At 40.6% G+C, this 15,966-nt stretch overlaps 1 protein-coding gene across 1 annotated transcript; it reads right to left on the reverse strand.

Moving 5' to 3' along the window:
* Positions 1 to 2,115: 2,115 nt before the first annotated feature.
* On the reverse strand, positions 2,116 to 13,990 carry LOC130428159 (multiple epidermal growth factor-like domains protein 6). The gene is made up of 30 exons (XM_056756021.1): positions 13,906 to 13,990; positions 13,422 to 13,601; positions 13,072 to 13,278; positions 12,374 to 12,553; positions 11,458 to 11,649; positions 10,959 to 11,108; positions 10,756 to 10,859; positions 10,017 to 10,219; positions 9,372 to 9,571; positions 9,119 to 9,265; positions 8,862 to 9,026; positions 8,015 to 8,073; positions 7,765 to 7,933; positions 7,179 to 7,287; positions 6,916 to 7,055; positions 6,669 to 6,794; positions 6,370 to 6,549; positions 6,065 to 6,289; positions 5,828 to 5,954; positions 5,500 to 5,699; positions 4,977 to 5,189; positions 4,750 to 4,895; positions 4,546 to 4,673; positions 4,302 to 4,449; positions 3,977 to 4,109; positions 3,645 to 3,794; positions 2,815 to 2,941; positions 2,530 to 2,741; positions 2,287 to 2,448; positions 2,116 to 2,189 (listed from the first exon to the last, which is right to left on the reverse strand). Exons 1-29 carry the CDS (start codon positions 13,988 to 13,990, stop codon positions 2,309 to 2,311), a joined length of 4,545 nt encoding a protein of 1,514 aa, XP_056611999.1. The 3' UTR covers positions 2,116 to 2,189; positions 2,287 to 2,308.
* Between the last annotated feature and the right edge of the window lie 1,976 nt (positions 13,991 to 15,966).

Genomic DNA, 15,966 nt, shown 5'->3' on the forward strand with positions numbered 1-15,966 from the left:
TGTGTCATCTCACTCTCCACCGGGGTGATGATTACTGAGGGAGAAGAAAACTGATGTTCACTGTAAAAGTCATTTCAGTATGTTAAACAGTATAATGAGAAGGCATATATTTGTTTTAGGAATACATATTTTAATAATCTTTTAAAACTTCAAATTTTCAAAAGGACATTTTTCTTATTTGGATAGTAAGGAAAATAATATTTGTGTGAGACACTTACAGTACATGAAACATTTTTCATAATCAAAATTTAAAGACAAAATTCAATATCATTTTCCCGTTCTAAGTTATTTCATAATAGTTTAAATTCAACGCTAATTTCTACTACTGTTGTTGCTCACTGAGAATAAAAGATATTAAAAACTGAAATTATGTGTACTAACCTTCCTCTGTACTGGGTGTGTGAACAAGCATCTGGAGTGACTCCTTTATCTCCAGCAGTGTTTTGGATAGAGGCGTCAGACACACAAACTTGGCCAGTTCCTCTTCACTCACGCAGCGGACGGTACTCTGACCGGAGGTACGGTAGCATGGATATGTTTCCATCTTATCTTTGAGTTCTGTCATGTCTACAGGGGAAAACTGTTCAATAAGAAGAAAACAAACTTAATGACCAACATTTCGAAAGAATCTTCAATGATTTAAAGATCACGTTCCCCGCGATCCCATTTTCAACCTTTAGTTAGATATTAGATTAGATGATGATTAGATTCAACTTTATTGTCATTAGTTAGTGTGTAATGTTGCTGTTAGAGCATAAACAATTCCTGCAAAATGATAAAGCTCAAAGTTCAGTGCCAACCAAGGTATTGTATTTAACTAAATTTGGTTTTCAAGGACTACTGAGAACGGCTGGGTCGGACTACACCCTTCTACATCTCGGGTACATAATGTCACCATTCCGAGTGTGTTTAATAACCTAAGCCCACAGGGATATGCCAAAAAAGAAACAAGGTCTTCCTTTGAGAAGAGGAAGAGCCGCTGACATGAATATCTATTGTTAAACCCCCCAAACCATAATCAAAGCCTCTACAACAGCCAAAGACTGGATCCTTTAACAATGCTTTAACTTGAATTTTCAGCTCACTGGATGGGAAGATTATAATGTCATGATCTAGAAGTAATAATGAGACAATTAAAAGGGATAGTTCCCCTAAAATAATAATTCTGCCATCATTTATTCAACCTCATGGCATTCACGTGTATATGACTCTTTCTTCTGTGGAACACAAAAGAAGATATTTTGAGAAATGTATCATTGGTTTTGTGAACATACAATTGAATAAAATGGTGCCCAATGTTGTTTGGGTACAAATGATCTATAAAATATATTTGTTTGTGATCCACAGAAGCAAGTGTCATTCATTTACATAGTTTGTGCCTCACAGAAAGAATACAAGTATGTACTGGTTCAAAATGACCTCAGGATAAGAAAAAATTTCATGTATGGACGAACTGTTCCAATGATGTCTTTGAATGACTAACTTGAATGTATCCAGTGTGACGTTCACTTTCTCTGTGGCAGTTTGAAGCCATGCTGTCCTGTTGCTGCAGTACATCTCCATTCATCCTGAACATGACCGCTTCTAAAGACTTCAGCACATTTCCCATCAACCCCATCCATGGTTCTGCTGAAATCAAACTTAACGTTACACCACACGTACCGGACATGTGACTTTTGAGAATGCATTTAAACTTACCATGAGTGCTTTCTTTTCTGATCAGCATTTCATTATCCAGCATATTTTTCAGCTGGTTCATCTTTGAGGGTTCCATATTTTCTAGTGTGTCCTACAAACAAGATGCGTTTATTAACACAACATCATAGGAAACTACAAAGAATGTTCTGATCGGATCTATACGTTTTCTGACCCTCAGAGCATCAATCTGCTGACACATGTTCCTGTAGAAGTCCTGCGTATCTTTACGATGCTTTGCCAGCTGGGATGCAAGGTGTAAGTTCTGATCTTCTAACTTGTCATACAGTGTTTTCACATTGAACTCCTCAAGCTCCATCAGCGTATTTTTGAAACCTACACAAGTTAGAAAACAGAGTCAACAGAAGAAAGTTTGTATTTTTATCGTGTGTCTGACACTTGAATGTCAGTTACCTCCTTTGCACACAGCAGGTTCCTCTGATTCAGCTCCCACTCCTATCCCTCTGAGACCCGAAGGCTCACAGCCGTCCATACTGCAAACCAATATAAATCAAAAGAACAAAAAACAGCTTGTACTCCTGATTGAAATTGTACTTAAACAAGTGCTAAAACAAGCGGTATTTGACTCACCAGCCTGTATTATAAACATATTCTAAAGGAACCTTTGGTTCACCCAAACTCCGCCATTTGGGTTTCGCCTCCCCTGAGCTATGAGGTTTGCTCGATTAGGTCTCAAGACAAGGGCAGAAGTTGTCAACACTACAATCAGCAACACCAGCAGAGATAAACACCCTTTGGAGAAACATAAAATATGACATGGTTACAGTATGTTCTTGTACACTCACAGCAAATCACAGCGAGTACTTGGCTTACCCGTGATGATCCCCCAGTCTGGAAGCAGATTTAAACTCTGTTGTTTTATGATGCCGTGTCGCACTAGTTGCGCAGGGGTCGCGGGCTGGAAAGCAGCTTTGGAGGGGCTGCACTCTGAGCCCCGCTCGCTCACCACAACTATCAGACTCCAGTCGGACACTGCGTTATCCACAAACACATACTTGCCCGGTTCCATGAACACGTGTGCAAATCTGATGAGATCAATGGAATCAGATATAGATTTTGGTAAAAGCGAGATGGGATCTAAACTGTCTATATACATACCTGGTGGAATTCAGCTGTGTGTGTTTGATGAGATGCTGTAGACGTCTGAAAGCACCAAAGTCCCAGCCAGGGTTGCTGCTGAACAGATGATCTTTCTGGTACACTGGGAAGTGGCTGAGCTGGCGGCCTAAATGATCGTTTAACATCAAAGTCTGTTTAGGGAAGTCTTGTCACCAAGCGGCGATCTTTGCAATGCGCCTCCGGGCAGTTATTACATAATTCAAACAAACCTTGAATGGGAATACTGATATTTCTACAACACCGGCACAACATTTAAATATGACGTAAACTGTACCATAACATTTGTTTCCTATGTTCAAATTGCACTTAAAAACATTATTTGTTATGTTGCTTTAGATACTATGCATGCGCAAAGCTTCGCTAGGTCAGCCATGTTGAGCGTTGCGTTCCTCCCCATTCATTTCAATGGCAGTGAAGCATCTTGTTAATATTAATATCTTTGATAACATGCATACTACATTTACGTTGTTATTATAAGGACTGTACAACCTTGATGGACAGGCCAGCTCAGACCTGTAGGAATTTCAGACTGGTTAATACTGGTGAACTTTCAAAACCAGCTGCCAAAAACCAAAATGTTGTTGCCGTCGGGTAAAAAACTTTTAAAAAACACACTACCTTGACTGTGTTTAATTATTTAAAAAGTACATTAATTGTTTAAATGTTATAAACAGACCTAAAGGGGGACCAACAGTAATCATTCATGAAAGACAATATCCGAGATAAGGACATACAAGGTCTCTGCTGACAGCAACAATATGTTAGACATTCTTTACAGCATTATGACTTTGTATTCGACAGTAACAAACCTGTGTGGTTGATAGTGAGCTGAAAGATGAGCATGTCTTTCGGGGACAGACAGGCTATAGGATTTGGAATGCGTGGATTATGCCTAAAAATCTCATTTTGATCAGCATCTCTTTTTCTCCTTAAATCTTTCTCCAGAATTTCGACACGTTCTAGATGAAAACATCGCCATGTTAAACGTTCATGTTGGACAATGACACTAAATAATTCATTTGTACAGGCAGATCCTGAGTTGTGGGTTTACAACTGTTAGGCTTAGGCAAAATAATAGAGTTTGTGGACGGCCAGACACGCAATCACAATTGACAACGGTCAAAAACTACAACTTCTGTACCTGTCAGTAAAGAATCAATGAGAAGAATGTCTTTCAAAATCCATCCAAACACTCCATCAGGCGCAAACTGAACAAAGTGGATCTTGCCAATGTTCTTGACGTGGACATCAGGTCCTAGTACATTTACCATTTTCTGTTTGATGAAGGAAACAACTGTGCAATAAGTACATCAAAATAATTTCATCACGTCAGGAATCTTGAGACTACAGTTGCTTGGCAAGAGGCGTAACCATTGATGCTCCCTAGCTATAGAAGTACTTTCCTAGCGCATGCAAAGATCATCCTGATACCAGATTTATTAAAGAGAGTCTGGCCCAGAGCTCACCCTGCTCCAGGTCCTGCTTTCATCTGAGCCTTTGATTCTCAGTAGTAGCTGTCCATCATTGAGCAGCCTGGCAGACATCACGGGCAGTGTGGACAGACATGAAGAGTTACACAGCTCCTCAACGGACACATACCTCTCACAGTTACAGCTGTGTAAAACAAATCTCACTTTAACTTCACAAAAAAGACACAATTACACTTGCAAACAGTGATGCAGTATGCAATATTCAAATGAACGGACGCACATGCCCATCCCAACATCCAGACTCCCACCATGGGGTCCGCACGTCACGTTACAAGAGTAGGTAGATGGTACAACACACTCCAGCGTAGATGCCAGTCTCACCTGCCCCGCCCAACAGCGCTTCTTGGCCTACACAGTGTATGGTTTTATCACACAAGAAATGGATCTAAATGGGACACTCTCAGATTGAGTGCACATATCTCACCTCAGGCTGACAGTCAAACTCACTGTCAGCAGTGGAGCTTTTGAAGTCCAGTTCATTATAGAAGACAAACCCTGTTTTACACAAGCACGAGCCATCCGAGTGCTGAAACGCCCGGTTCTTGCCTATGCATGTGCAAGAGGATGCTCCTATGAAATGGAAAGATGATATAAGCTGAGCGGTGATCGCTTTGAATTGCACTCCATTGAATTGTTATAATGTGGTCTGACCAGCAGCCGAAGTGGACGAGCTCCCACAAGGGAAACATGCTCTTTGGGCATGAAGGTGATTGAAGGTTCTCTGTGGACATTTGTGACAATCCTCCTGTGATTCGGCACCAGAACGGTTTCCATATGATCCAGGAGGGCACGGAATAGGTTCTGATGTGCCTTGCGGGCAAACGTACCCCACTGGACAGTGCTGACCACTAAAATGGTGTGAGCCTTGGACACAAAATCATGCGTACATAAAATTACACTTTTAAGTATGAATGTTACAATTTATGGACAAATGGTCTCATTAATGCTTTACAGAAATGTTCATGTTTTACAAATAAGGCTTGATATTTGTGAAACGCTACCATTTATATTGCTCAATTAAATTTATTTTAATATTAAGATTTTAGTTCTTTCAAATATGCTTGTGTTGTTGAAAACTGATTCAGTTTTGACAGATTATTTGAATATATTGTGCATTCCTAGTTGATTATTTATGAACACAAATTGTCACTGGAGTCCACAAGCAAGTGCTGACCTGGTGGGCAGTGATATCCTGGCGGGCACAGGAGACAGTTAAGATGAGAAGACAGACTGGGCCGGTAAGTGCCGGCCACACACATCACACAGCTGCTCTCCTGAGACGTCCTCAACCCTCCGGTGTTCGACGGCATCCAGCCGTCAGCACAGTACAGCATAACAGAGCTGTTGGCTGGGCAGTAATATGGAAAGCTACACCTGCCAACACAAACCCCAAAGTATCTATCACTGCTGGCTTAGAAATCACTTTCAAGTCAATGTTACACTTTTGAGTTGGTAGAATTGTATAGGCTGGTTTAGATTTGCAAAGGACAAGTTAAACTTACACTTGCTGTGGTGAGCTGTAGGTGTGAGATCTTTCAGGACAAAAGTAACCTGCAGGGCATGGCGTGGGCACACCTGTCTGAGCTCCGCAGTATGAACCAGCTCGGCAGGGGATCTCCATCACTGAACCTGAACAGTGAATTGCAATAACACTTTGTTCTCAGAAGATCGTGTTGTCCGAGGGTGTTGCACTTTAAAATGCGAATATACGCTACAAATAAAACTGATTTCCAGCCCACCTGTGGGGCATTCGTAAGAAGCTCGGCAAGGGATGCCTGCTGTATTAGCCTGGCTTGTGGTGCGAGGGTCTGGGCAGTAGGTTCCAGGAGGACAAAGCTCACACTGGCTAGCAGAAGCAGCCCCCGGCTGTGCCCTAAAGGTGCCTGCAGGGCAAAGCACTGGGAAACCTGTCCCGCTACACCAATGACCTGGAGGGCAGAGAAAGCTTGAGAAGTCGATGAGTCCTGGAGACAATAAAATAACATCATGTTAATAACTTTGACCATGAGGACCATATAAGGTTGTCAGATAGCATATCAGATACCTGTGGAATTACAGAAGGTGCCAGGAGGGCAGATGAGACAGTCTCCTTTGCTTCCTGCCCCAGGTGTGGGTCTGTGGGTGAACAGAGGACATTCTCTGGGCCCCGGCCTCCCCTCAGACTCATAATCAGCTATGCCGTCACAAAAATAGCCTGGTGGACACATGTGTAGGACCGGGTCACCTGTTTGAGGAAAAAGAAAAAAATCTTGATTTGTTTCATTCTTCTTTTGAATCAATCGACCCAAGACTGGTTCAGATTACTCACTCTCTCACCATTATTTATGTTATGTCTATACTTACCTTCTTTGCACCAGTGCGCTGGAGGACAGACTAGACAGTCATGTACATCACTTCCTCCAGGGGTTTGTCTTATAGTGTTAGCAGGACAAGTTAAAGTCTCTTCTGTTCCCTCTGGGCAATAAAATCCTTCCCAAACAAACAACAGTAAACTCTCAACAATAATAAACTGAGTACACAGTCTAAATTGTAAATCTGATCACATAAACACATTTTCCATATATATAGTACATAAACCTGATCAACATACCAGCAGGACAGGGTCCAGCACATTGCACACCCCACTCACAATGATCTCTGTTGAGCTGAACGTTACACTGCGGGGTGAACTCTGAACTGCCAGAGAAGCATATATAACCAGCAGCGCACTGACCTTTGACCTTGCCAGCCCTGTGCAATTATCAGACATACATATGTACATAGCACGTTATGATGTAAATATTATAGCATGAAACAGTATAATGTGTATAACAAGTACTGAACATGGCACTGATTTGTGATTCCCTAAAGTACCTGCAGAATTTTCCTGGTGGGCAGGGCAAGCACTCTCTCTCCTCCTGCAGACCCCCTGCCTCAGAAGGAGTGTATGTGCCATTGGGACAGGGCTGTGGAACCATAGTGGCTGCAGATGAACCATTGACAGCAAAAGTGATGATGCATCATGTGATGAACAAGACGAATAAAAGTGGTAATTGGTTAATATTAGTGATATTTAGAATCTTGCCAGTGTCAAAAATTTAACAGGAAGGTTAAACATTAATATCATAACCATATGATGGTATGATGATATGATGATATGAACCAATGCCATAAACAATGTCTATGTCTTAAAGTAACAATTCAACCAACTACCTTATTCGCTTATTGCTCCCTAACTCTTTTGGATAGAAGCGTCTAGTAAAATGATTTTTATACACTATTGCCCTATATTACATTATACGTTCTGTTGACTTAATGCATTTATAGCATGAATAATATTAGATTTCATTACAGTATTGTGTTTTAAATACCAGAGTTTTATTAATTTATTTAATCCATTTATGTTTTACTATAATTGGATTTCCTTTTTATTTTGTACTTATCCACAGCTAGATAGTACCTGCAGGGCAGTAGGAGTGTGGCGGGCAAGGCCGCGGGTCTCCGATAATTGCCTCCTCACAGTAGTAGCCTGGACGACAGGGGATGCAGGTGTCAGAGCCTGGATTAGGCTGGTATTGTCCCGTGGGGCAGGGCAGAGCCAGAGGAGAGCCCAAGGGACAGTAATGACCCTGAGAGAGAATGACCCTGTCAGTCAGGCACGCTAGATTCAGTTATAAAGGTACAGAAGATGTATGAGAAGATGAACTGACCTTGGGGCAGAGGAAGGCGTGGGGGGTGGTGGAGGAGAAGTCTAAAGGGCAGTAGAAGCCTGCAGCACAAGGTCCAGTTGGAGAATCAAGGCCCTCACTCGCACAGTAGTGACCGGCCGGGCAGGGAAGACAGCTTTCTATGGAGTAACCCCCTGGGTTTCATTATGAAACAAAACAATACGTACTGGTAAACAAAGGAAGAAACTGGTAAATAATAAAACATTGATGTAGTTCCAGAGAACATTGGTAGGGCAGCTTTTAAATAATTTAATAGAATAACTGAAATATGACCCCACACTAATCCCCATATATTTATATATATATTTTTTATTCTGTGTAATGTTATTTGTATGCACCATTGGTCTGAGAGTAACGCAATTTCAATCCTCTATATGCATGTACTGTACATGTGGCAGAATTGACCATAAAGCAAACTTTGACTTTAAATCTGTGCATTATTGCTTTGCACGATGCCGAAATCAATCTCATTTGATGGCTTATTTACTGTATCCTAATGCTGTATATTTTGCTAAATCTAAACAATTATTCAGCATGCTTACAGTATATATTATAACTGTACAATATATGTGTAATAACTATGCTGAATTGCTTTAAAATGTTACTCTTAATTTTCTTTAATGTAAAATTGTCTGCACATTTACATTTACATTTAGTCATTTAGCAGAGTTTAGGGAGCAATAAACGATATATCATAAAGGAGCAATAATACAATGGGTGCCAATACAAAGTTACTGGTTGCAACAAAAGCTAGACCACTACCTGTTGAGAGCAAGAGAGAGGGTTCGTTTTTTTTTGTCTGTCAAGAAGGCAAGCATTAGTGACTTACCAGTGAGGTTACGAATGGTGCCCACTGGGCAAGGCAGTGGCATCAGGGTACCAGAAGGGCAAAAGTGACCGTGTGGGCATGGGCCATTTCTGAGATATCCAGACATCTTCAAAGGAGCAGGATATGCAGACCCTCCTTGGCAGAAATAACCCTGCTGGCATTGACCTATGAGATCAAAGCAATCTGAGTTATTCAGCTCCTGTGTATTATAAACTGTATACATTTTGTTTTTTAAATACCAATGAATGACAGCGGACCTTGTGGTTGTGATGAACCAGGTAAACCGCAGTAGAGGCCGGTAGGGCAGGACACACACGCAGCATCAGACTGAGCCCTGGTAATCTGACCCAATGTGCCAACCGGGCAGGGCACAGCCATAGCAGTGCCACTAGGACAATAATGACCTGATTGAAAACAGATGTAGCAATACAAAATTATGCATAGCAGAGGAAACATCAAATATATGATGAAAGTTTGACAAGAATACTCAGTCATCATTAGATTACTGACCCATAGGACACGGTAAAGGCTCCTGTGTGCCAGGAAAAGGACACATTGTGCCAGCTGGGCATAAGAGACAGTGGGATGCCCCAGGTGCATTGCTGTACGTGCCAGGCTCACATGGCACCTCTAGTGGAGCACCAATAGGACAGCTATGTCCGCTGGGGCAGATGTAACCTTGTAGTCCATCGACCGGTCGAGCACTACGGCTACCATTGATGCACACATATCTGTATGAAGACAGAGCTTTTAGTTTTGGAATCAAGTTGGGTCAATTTGTGTTTAATATGTTCCCCTGGGTGATTCTAATGGAGTTTTAGAAAAGTGTTTTTAATTCCTCAAATGTCCATTAAAACCACTTAAAATATGAAATGCTCTAAAGAACATAAATGTTCAAAGTACACAGTGGTTTCAAATGGATTTGAAAGTCTAGTTTGTAATGCCATTTCTCTTCTCATCTGCCTTATGTAACTTTTAGATTTCTGTAACAGTTAATGTAAATAACAATTTCATGTGTAATGGAACATTAATCGCTAACATCTGAAATAATACAAATGTATCCACTAAAATCCATTAGCAGCACATAAACGCAGCAGGCTGGCTGAACTCAAGTGGGTGTAGGTGTATGGCTATTAGATGACTCTATATGATTACCCAGCATCACACAGAGCTGCTTCTGAGGGATGGACCATTGCAGGCTCCTCACAGAATAACCCAGGAGGACACTGTTCGCACTGCTCAGCCCCACTTAACCCCGGGGAGCTAGAGAAGGTTCCCGCAGGGCACGGCAGAGGCGAGCCGATACCAGTTGGACAATAATGACCAGCTGGGCACATGTTGTTGCCAGTAGATTTATTCTGTAAATCACACATTGTAAATGAGTTTAACCTTCATTGAACACATTATATGTGCTAGATAAAGAGTAATTCTAAAAAACAAAGCATGCCCCTTAATATTTTTGCTATTAAAATAATCCGGAGAATAAAATGTACCACTTACATAACGGTTATAGTTAAACCACCTAGCATTTAATTAAATATATTTCATTGCTATTTTTCCAAATAAATAGTGTAAATTTGCTGTTCTTGGGGGAAATGGAAAAAAACACTGTAGTTTTTAAATGATTAAATATTGTGCTGTCAAAGTTGCTACTTACTTTTGGTAAAAAATTTGCATAGAGGGTGACCAATAATGATTTATGACAAAAAATAAAACCGTTAAATATGGAGATATGAGGTTTCAGAAGGACAGCAACGATTTGACACTTTTGTAAATGCCTCTCATGTTATTACAACCTAGCTTCTTCCGCAGAATAAATTGAGTTATAAAATAAACGTTTGTATAAATCAGAAAGTAAACATTTGTCAGAAGGGTCCCTTAATAACAAGGTTACCTCATTTCCAGTACCATTGGGACTGGAGGAGCCTGAGGGACAATGATACCCATCCTGGCAACTCCCTGTAGGCTCTGTGAGACCATGATGAGCACAGAACTTGCCTATAACATGTAAATCAGAGTGAAATAGATAATATCAACAATTTCCCCAAGCTGTGTGATTTTTTTCATGACAAAATAGGGAACAGTGGTCAGTCTTACCCGAAGGACATGGCACACATTGTTCAGTACTGACTGCACCAGAAAGAGGCTGCAATGTTCCCGGAGGGCATGGGAACTGAGTGCCCTGTGATGTACCTGAGGGGCAGAAATGCCCTGGTGGACAAAGAAGGGGCTCTGCCACTCCTTCCCCTGCATTTCAAAGGAACATGATAGATTCTTATAGACTTAGTATACATATATATTATATAAATATTACATTTTATAAGTCAAATCTGTTCCAGCAAAACTGTTGACAGTGAAGGCTGTTTCATTTGAAGTAAAGCTTCAAATGTTTTAAAAATATATCTGATACAGAAAATTAATACACTGTTGAAAAATATGGGTTTGTATTGTAAATTCAAAACCAAATTGATTATTTAATAAACAACTTCTTTCTTAATGTTCAAATACTGATAGGTACAGTGCGACGGTAGGTTGTGTAACATTCTTATGCAAAAATAAGTAGATGACAGAAAGACTGACAGAAACACAAACTCACCCTGACAGTAGAAGCCTACTGGACACGGCTCACAGTTTTCTCTCTGGCTGTTTCCCATGATTGAGCTGAAAGTGCCTGAAGTGCAGGCCAGAGGCTTTGGGGTGCCTGTGGGGCAATAGAAGCCAGCAGGACAGAGACTCTGCTCTGGGCTGCTGGAGCCCCAGTCACAGTAATAGCCTGCTGAGCATTCACCTATACAGCAATAAGATAACATAAGACGACAACACCTCAACATCTCTAGCAATTATCAGTGCTTTTTAAATGGACAGTTCACCCAAAAATAAAAATTCATAATTTCCTCGCCCTCGAGTTCCAAATCAGTATAAATTTCTTTGTTCTGATGATCACAGAAAAAGTTATTTGGAATAATGCTTGTCAACAAACATTTCTGGGCCATCATTGACTACCATCACCTTTCCTGTAGCTCAGTGGAGCGAGCATGGTGCTACCAATGCCAAGATCGTGGGTTCGATCCCAGGGGGGATTGCACATACTTTGATACAAATGTTTAGTATAATGCAATGCAAGTCGTTTTGGATAAAAGCGTCTGCCAAATACATAAATTTAAATGCAAATAAATATACCATAGTAGGAAAAAATACAATATTAATAGTGCCCCAGAACTGTTTGCTTTCCTACATTCTTCTTCTTTTTGTTCTACAGAACAAATACATTTATCATTTCTTACAATGATGGTCAACGGTGGGCAAGAACTGTTTGGTTACAAGCATTCTTCCAGATATCTTTCTCTGTGTTCATAAGAACAAAGAAATTGATACAGAATTTGAGGGCGAGGAAATGAGACAGAATTTTCATTTATGGGTGAACTGCTCCTTATAAGTTACTGCAATGCTATTATCTTAATGTCATCTTAAAGGGAATTCGAACGGGGCTAAACTGCTCATTCACACAACACCTGCTCTTAGTCCTAGAAGGCAGTGTGCCCCTGGTGGACACAATGTGCCAGTGCTGTTGTCAATGGGGTTGGGAACTGTGGCCTGAATAAAACAGAGAAATCCAGAAGCACAGGGTCCAGAAGGTTTAGAGAGTCCATCCGAGGCGCAGAAATAGCCCACAGGACACACTAAGCACTGCTCTGTAAAGAAATACAAGAAGGGTGAAAGAAAGATAGCTTTTTCCAACTGTCATGAGATCAAAATGCCAAGAGCCTTAAAGGAGCAATGTGGAGATTTTAGCGGCATCTAGTGGTGATGTTGCGAATTGCAACCAATGGCACAAGCCATATCTCCTTTTCTTAGCACTATAGTGGCTGACACAGTACAAATATGTCATCAAGTTTTCGCCTCTGCCACATGAGATAACAAATTTACAAATGTGCCCTAGCAGTTTGTCCGTTTAGGGCTACTGTAGAAACAACATGATCAATTCCATGTAAGGGGACCCGTGTGTATGTAGATCAAAATTCTAAGGTAATAAATACATAAACTTAATAATTTAAGCGATTTATACACCTCTGAAGACATAGTCATGTATATTATATTGGATTTCTGTCAATAGATCCTCCGGAAAATTACCTTTTTAAAGCATCTTCAGAATAAATAAACGTTATGTTGATTATATAATGTACATTTTATTAAGGAGAAAATAAATCACCTGCTGACAGAAGGCCTACAGAATCACTGTATGTTCCTTTAGGACAAGGAACTGGGTTTCCAGGTTGAGTTTCATTGGGGCAGAAAAAGCCTTTAGGACAGATGAGAGGTGTGCTGACCCCAGTGAGGTCCTGTGTGAAGCTGATGCAGTGGAATCCGGGAGGACAGGGTTTACAATCCCTTTGCCCTCGCTGATCCTGGAACTGCCCTGAACAACACAATAAGGTCCATCCTTCTATGAGAAGTGCTCTACCAAACAAGTGCAGAATTAATTTGACTAATAAACGCTGGTGGCCCAAGGAAGCATTACCCTGCAGGCACCCAACAAAGATTTCCAGAATAGACAATTACCTCCAGGGCAAGGCATGCAGTCCTCTGCACCCTTTCCTCCAGTATCAGAGCGTTGGCTGCCCACTGCACAGGGGGTTGGCACAGCGCTCCCAATCTCACAATAGTGACCTGGAGGGCAAACATTGCCAAACACGGCTGATACAGGAGCTGCGGTTGGAGATCCCCCACTGCAATAAAACCCTGTAAGAAAAGAAAATCAAACATGAAACAAAGATGTCTGGTCAGCGATTACAAAATGTCTGGAAAAAGTAAACAATGAGATGGCGACCTGGTAAGCAGGGTCCACTGACTGATGTCAGGCCTGGCTTTGAGCAGTAAAACCCTGGTGTGCAGTTTTGGCACTGACCAAGCATGGACAGTTGAAGCTGATTGCTATAAAAAATTCATTTAACATAAAAAAAATCTGTTTTACATTTCATTTATAGAATTAAAAGATAAAATGTTGGTGATCAGGTCTCATTTTTATTGTGTTTTTATGTCTCACCTAAATGTGCCCTTAGGACAAGGTACAGGAGCAAAACTTCCAGCAGCACAGTAAGAACCAGAAGGGCAAGGCATTCCAGTCTCATTATCGGTTGGTGACGGAACCGATGCGCCTCCCAAACACAAGAAACCTGCACAGCAAGGGCCAGTCGGGGAAACATTTCCTGGACAGATGAATAAATATCAACTGCAAATACAAATGCCCACACAAGATTGACATGCTCTCTCTGGGGACAATAATCATTTGTCATACCTGACCCCATACAATAGGTCCCAGGGTCACACAGAGTGCATTCAGATGAATGAGACAATTCAGAATGGTTCCCATAACTCCCAGATGGACATGGATATTGGTTGGCTGCCCCAACTGGACAATAAAAGCCAGCCTGACATTGGATTGGGTATGTCATAGCTAGAATAAGAAAATATACATAAGCAAACACATAAGGTAATCTGTTTGGTAATTTATTGTAAAATTACACTTACCGTTCTCAGGGCAAAAAAAGCGGGAAGGGCACAGCTCACATTTGAGTTGGCCTTTACTGGGCTGGACGCTACCTGGGAAACACGGCCTCTGCATTACACTTCCCTGAAAGCAGCAATGATGTTAGTCAAAGTTGTATGAAGCACACACTGCAACTCTTACACATTTATAAATGTAGTGTGAGAGATGGTGATAGAAATTTCATAAATTAGTAAATGTAGCATTATATTTCATGTAAGAACAATTCTGAAAGGTCATTTATGAAAAAAAGTCATGTTGATAATAATGTTTGCATTGAATTTTGCATAAAAGTAATTTAAACATTTTAATAGGTTTATTAAATAACTTATATTTGTTAATCATTTTGTAAATAGAAATTCATCTCTAGTCTCAATGGTATAGAAGTACACCATTAATTGTTTATGTCTGTTCATAATAACGTCTATAGGGGGCGCATTTGCCTTTTTCCTCACTTGAGTTTCACATGAAAAATAAAACATATTCTGTATGACCAACCTTTTTGTTTAAGCCTTAGCAACAAATGTGTTTTAAATATACATATCCTAAATGGTGCAAATATAAACAGTATATATTTGTAATATTTGTATTATTATATTAGAATATACATGCTAAGTTTAAACAGAAATGTCTACCTTTCTTATGATTATGTTTAAAGCTTATTTGTTGTAAGGTACAGTGTTTATTGTTATACGTACACATTCCTGAACGCTAATCTGATTATGATTTATTCAGTTTTTGTTAATCAAAAATAGGTTAAAAAAAAGATAATGGAGGACAAACGTGGCAATAGTATCAAACATGCTAATGTTGCTAATGCTTATGTTGTTAATGCTTAGGGCTGTTAAAGAATGCCAAACAACCAAGTGTGATTATATGAAAAATCAATTATCGTTTTAGCTATTGTCTGAAACATGAGCTTCTTCTCAGGTATGGCAACTCTTACCCTTTCACAGAAGTGACCTGCGTCACACATATACTCTGGTGGTCTGGATGAATTCTGTCCTCCAGGACAGTAAAATCCCTCTGAACACAAACCTGAGGGCTCTGTTAGGCCTATCTGCTCACAGAAATATCCAGGTGGACACTGTTGGCAGTCCTCTACACTCGCTCCCCCAGCAGAGTCTGTTGGGTATTTATACAGTGAAAATACTGGAAAATGCTTCAAACTACAAAGGTAAAGCATAAAGTGACTTGCCCGATTACAGAATGATTGAGAGAAATATCTTTAAAAGTTTTTTAGTTGGTTAATGGAAAGCAAAATGCTAAAAGGCAAACCATCTGTAATAGACTGCAATAGGATTTTAAATGGCATTTGCAGATGTGTATGTCGTCATGATGAAATGCAGATAGACATTTGAGCCTCTCTGTAGAATTTTTATAATATCCACGTCCCATATGGTTTCTGGTAGTGTAACTTTACTTACATCTTAGGGTCCCTTGCGGGCAGGGTAGGGGTAATGGTGTGCCTCGGGGACAGAAGTGTCCAGGAGGACAGAGCACAGCATTGGGATCTGAAGAGCCTGTGGGACAGTAGGATCCAGGAAAGCATAGACCCAC

The sequence above is a fragment of the Triplophysa dalaica genome, chromosome 9 (assembly GCF_015846415.1).
Source record: "Triplophysa dalaica isolate WHDGS20190420 chromosome 9, ASM1584641v1, whole genome shotgun sequence".
In the NCBI taxonomy this organism is placed as follows: domain Eukaryota; kingdom Metazoa; phylum Chordata; class Actinopteri; order Cypriniformes; family Nemacheilidae; genus Triplophysa; species Triplophysa dalaica.

What these genes read in the sequence shown, in the direction of transcription:
- LOC130428159 (XM_056756021.1), bottom strand. Translation starts at nt 13,990, where the DNA reads ATGAGACTGGAATGCCTTGCCCTTCTGGTTCTTACTGTGCTGCTGGAA. An exon ending in AGGATATCACTGCCCACCAG is followed by an intron (nt 5,190 to 5,499) that starts GTCAGCACTTGC and finishes TTTGTGTCCAAG; the next exon opens with GCTCACACCATTTTAGTGGT. An exon ending in AGACTGGGGGATCATCACGG is followed by an intron (nt 2,449 to 2,529) that starts GTAAGCCAAGTA and finishes GTTTCTCCAAAG; the next exon opens with GGTGTTTATCTCTGCTGGTG.